Source organism: Jatropha curcas, chromosome 7 (genome assembly GCF_041381405.1).
Source record: "Jatropha curcas cultivar XTBG-Jc1 chromosome 7, XTBG_Jcur_1.0, whole genome shotgun sequence".
In the NCBI taxonomy this organism is placed as follows: domain Eukaryota; kingdom Viridiplantae; phylum Streptophyta; class Magnoliopsida; order Malpighiales; family Euphorbiaceae; genus Jatropha; species Jatropha curcas.
Genome location: NC_143157.1, coordinates 7516394 through 7520548, shown reverse-complemented (window position 1 = coordinate 7520548; position 4155 = coordinate 7516394). Strand labels below are relative to the sequence as shown.

The 4155-nt window shown below is 35.8% G+C and overlaps 1 protein-coding gene across 1 annotated transcript; it reads right to left on the bottom strand.

Moving 5' to 3' along the window:
• Window positions 1–324: 324 nt before the first annotated feature.
• Window positions 325–3790, bottom strand: LOC105646375 (Sodium Bile acid symporter family). The gene is made up of 7 exons (XM_012232223.4): window positions 3025–3790; window positions 2464–2557; window positions 2335–2368; window positions 2195–2249; window positions 1314–1397; window positions 946–1233; window positions 325–667 (listed from the first exon to the last, which is right to left on the bottom strand). Exons 1-7 carry the CDS (start codon window positions 3532–3534, stop codon window positions 518–520), a joined length of 1215 nt encoding a protein of 404 aa, XP_012087613.1. The 5' UTR covers window positions 3535–3790; the 3' UTR covers window positions 325–517.
• Between the last annotated feature and the right edge of the window lie 365 nt (window positions 3791–4155).

Here is a 4155-nt window from a genome sequence, read left to right as displayed (position 1 = left end):
TAATAAAGAGAAACATGTGATAATCTACAAAAATAAATGAAGTGAAAAGCCAAAAGAACCTAATTTTAAAAATTTATTATGAGCTGAAACACTTAATTAGACACTAAAAAGCAAGGGAAAACATAATAAAAACAACTTAAAATCAGCAGAAAAATTTCATTTGACAATTTTAATCTTCAAAATCAAGCTTAGTTATTTTAAATTAGCACTGCACGTAATTCATTCTCAGACTCATATACAGCTACACTGCCAGATCAACAAATGCAAAATCAAACAAAGCATATAGTATGTTAATTATATAGTTTATAGATAGGCATCAGTAACTTGTAGCAATGAAAAGGCTGCATGGGATTTCTTCATAGCAGACAGTTTTTTCAGTACATCTTGGCAAAATATTATCATCCAATACATAAATGCATTACTAAAAGCAAAGCACTAACAATCTATGATGCACTTGCTAAAACTATATGTTGTATGTCAAGCAAAGAAATAATTCATATGAAGTTTATAAATGACATCAATCCTTAATTGGGTTAGAGGATTGTCTCCAAAATCCAGCCAGGACACTACCGAAGACTGAGTGACATACACTGGAAACGGCACATGGTACTGCAGTCAGAGGATTTCCGAAGTGCTGAGTTGCAAGAACAACTCCAAGCACCGAGTTCTGAAACATAAACAGAAGTTAAAATGATGAGAATGATGAGAACTATGAGAAAAACATTAATAAATAGAAGGGAAGGGGATTTTCCTCTAGGGTTGCATCATAAAGTTGCCAAAAGACTATTCATAGCATACCATCACAACATCAACGCCTCAAACTTGCTTTAAGTACAAAATCTATGCTATTGGAGTCCTACTTACATTATATAGAAACTTGCAGAAAGTCAATGACTTAACAAAAGAAAATCTTCCCTTAGGAATCGAGCTACAATGATAATGTACCTGCATCCCAACCTCAATAGAGATGGTCCGTGATGATGCCACATCAAGCCCAAGCATCCTTGAAAGTACATATCCAAAGAAAAAGCCAAATGCATGAAGTAGAGATGCAGCAAGCACCACTTGTTGTCCAGACATGAGGATTGTCGAAGCACTCTGCGCAATTGCATTTCCACATAGAATAGCAACAGTTCCCACAGCAATGGGTGGCATCAGAGGTGACACAAATTTAACCAGACCCTGGAAGTATTGATTTAGTAATGCACCAGCCAAAACAGGTAGAAGCACAACCTGCATTCAAAAAATAGCAAATTACCAAATTGCTACTAATATTAATATCATCAAAGCAATACCAGCAGAGGAAAAGTTACCTGCAGTGTTGACATTAGAAGTCCAGCTGCATCTACTGCCACATATTGCCCTGCCAATTTGGCAGTGAGAAATGGGGTCATGACCTGCAAAAGAAAATGAAAAGGATATTTTATCATGGCAACTGACAGAATCAAGGGGCCAACTCAAACCCCTTCCTTCTGAACTACACCATGCCTGGAAACAGGAAAGCTGAACAGAACACATTTCGCAATATCTGAAAATCTTATTGTCCAAACTTTGTTCTAAAAAGCTTCATATAAGTATTTTAGTAGGTAATTCCCTTTAAGTAAATGCAGGCTAAACTTTTGCTTAGGGTTGCAATATCAGACACACATGACACAACAAGCCAGCATTAGCCCAGCATGGAATTAACAGGTTTGGGTTAAGGTTTATCATATTCGTGTTGTCATCTATCGACCGAGTTGTGACATGAAAATAATGTTATTATGTCATGTCATACTGAGTCTCAGGTTGACTCATTAGCCCATCGATTACATGCCTAATGGAGAATTGATCGAAATCCCACATTAATTTTGATTGGATGAGAAAAGTGTAGTCTCCTCTATAAAAAGAATAGACTATACTTTCTTTTAGATAGAAAGAAAAATGTTATGAATGGATATAATTATTCTTTAAACATAACTTCAAGACTTTTATGGTGATAGACTCAAGTAATATTTCCATTTTTCTCTCAATGTGATTAAGTGTTTCAAATCTTAAATGTATTATCATGTTGTGTCGACAAATTTATTGTGTTATGTTCATGTTAATGTTAATCGTGTTATGGGTATAACTTGACATAACATGAACATGACACACTAACATGATTACCACTACTACTTTTGCCAAGTAAAAGAGAATAAGTGTATCGGTAACCAACCACAGCTGCTAAAGTGCTTGCTGCTGTCATCAATACAGAGAGGGCCACATTTCCACTGGGAGATGAAAAGAGGAGTAAATCTTATGGCTGAGCATAAAAAAAAAAGGTTAAAACTACAAGAAAATTGAGAGGTCTCAAACCGTGCAATGTAAGTTACAATGTTACTTGCTGTTCCTGCAGTAAATGAATTTAAGAACTACTACATTAGAAAGATGAACATGTAGAAATGCAATATCTGTAAGGTCTAACAGATGGAGCAATGGACATACCACCAGGGCAGCAAGATACCAAAATTAGACCAGCTGCATAATGTGATGGTAAATTCAAGAGCTTGCTCACCAGAAATCCTGATATTGGCATGACCTAAAAGAAATGAGCAGTTTAACTATTAGTATTCAATAGAATAGAATATGAAAATCGAACATATCTGCTTTAACTCCAATGAACAGGAAGAATATCAATACACTAAAAGTACCATCACTCATTAAGGAACTTTGATAATGTTCTTCAAGTTGGAGCATATTGAGTATGCCCTAATTGTATACTAATAAAAAGATGAGCTTCTAATTCTGCGAATTAAGAGTTGGTGCTACAAAACACTATAACAACTTATCATTCCCAAATCAGAATTTCAAACTACCACACAAAATAGAATTTTGAATTGTTTCATTTCATGTTTCACAAGGCAGAAAAATCTTCCCTATTCATTTTGAAGGGAAACCTGCATTAAAGAATTCCAACTTGGCACTGCTATTTGACAAAATTAGCGTAAGGTATCGCTTAGGGTGAAAGCAGGTTTACACGCCCACATAGAAAAGAACACAACACACCGAGTACTGAAGCACGAAACCAGAGAAGAGCTCTTTAGGCATAGCGAAAGCGGACCTAAGATCATCCAACGTAAGTGTCATACCCATACCAAGCATGGTTAGGGAAATGCCAAGAATGGTCCATTTCGGTGTGACCCAATTGAAGGAGTTGGGTTTTATGAGCGCCAATAAACAACCCAAAGATACCCATATAGGAAATGCCGTAGATATCGCCTCACCAACCACCCCAATCCACTCCCTAAAACTCCGATCACTACCTGTGCTTAAATTGTCTGATGATATGCCACAATCAAGAACTGGGATTGTTGATTTTGCTCTCGACAGGAGGCTAGGGGGTGAGATCCAGTGTTTATTTGGGAGTAGAAGTTTTGAGAAGGATTTAGCAGAGGAAGTGAGAATAACACAACGGAGTTCTTTTCTTGGTAGAGAGCTTGATCTTAGTAGGCTTCTGTTTGATCTAAAACTCAAATGGTTGATTTGAACGTTCCAATTTGAAAGGGATGACTGCATTTTTTTGCTACTGTGTCTAATTGAAGGAGGTGCAATACGATGAAGTTAGAGCTTTTTAAATCTCGCTGAGCGTTATCAATGCCATTCAATAAAATATGTCGGTGGTAATTAGGGGTTCCCCAAATGGAACTGAAAAGGCAAATTACCTAATTTGAATTGGAAAAAAACCAAAGGAAAAAAAAGCTCAATTTTCCCTCTGAATTTGGAGGCCATATTCAATTTTGCGCATAATTGACCTTTTTAGTCTAAAAACTCACTACCTTCAAAAACACACAAAGGGATGCGTCTAAAATGTGAAAAATGGAGCTAAAAGAAAACATACTTCTGATTCCAGATTCCATCACATTACATTCACACAAAACGCACAAATCTGTATATAAAGACACAAGCTATGTCATTTAATCCAAAAACCAATAACAAATAGAGAGATCAGTTCATAAGAGACATAAAACAATCAATAAGACGTTAAGACGAAGTAGTAATACTACCCGTAAGCCAAAGAATGAGATTTCAGGTTCAGTAAACAGTGAATAGGACGATCCAAAAATAAGAAGTAATAATAAAAAAAAATCATGTACCAATAAAAATAGAAAAAATAAAAAAAAGTTTCAGATTCTTGAA

What these genes read in the sequence shown, in the direction of transcription:
- LOC105646375 (XM_012232223.4), bottom strand. Translation starts at nt 3,534, where the DNA reads ATGCAGTCATCCCTTTCAAATTGGAACGTTCAAATCAACCATTTGAGT. An exon ending in GTTTCGTGCTTCAGTACTCG is followed by an intron (nt 2,558 to 3,024) that starts GTGTGTTGTGTT and finishes CATTTCTTTTAG; the next exon opens with GTCATGCCAATATCAGGATT. An exon ending in ATTGTAACTTACATTGCACG is followed by an intron (nt 2,250 to 2,334) that starts GTTTGAGACCTC and finishes TTCATCTCCCAG; the next exon opens with TGGAAATGTGGCCCTCTCTG.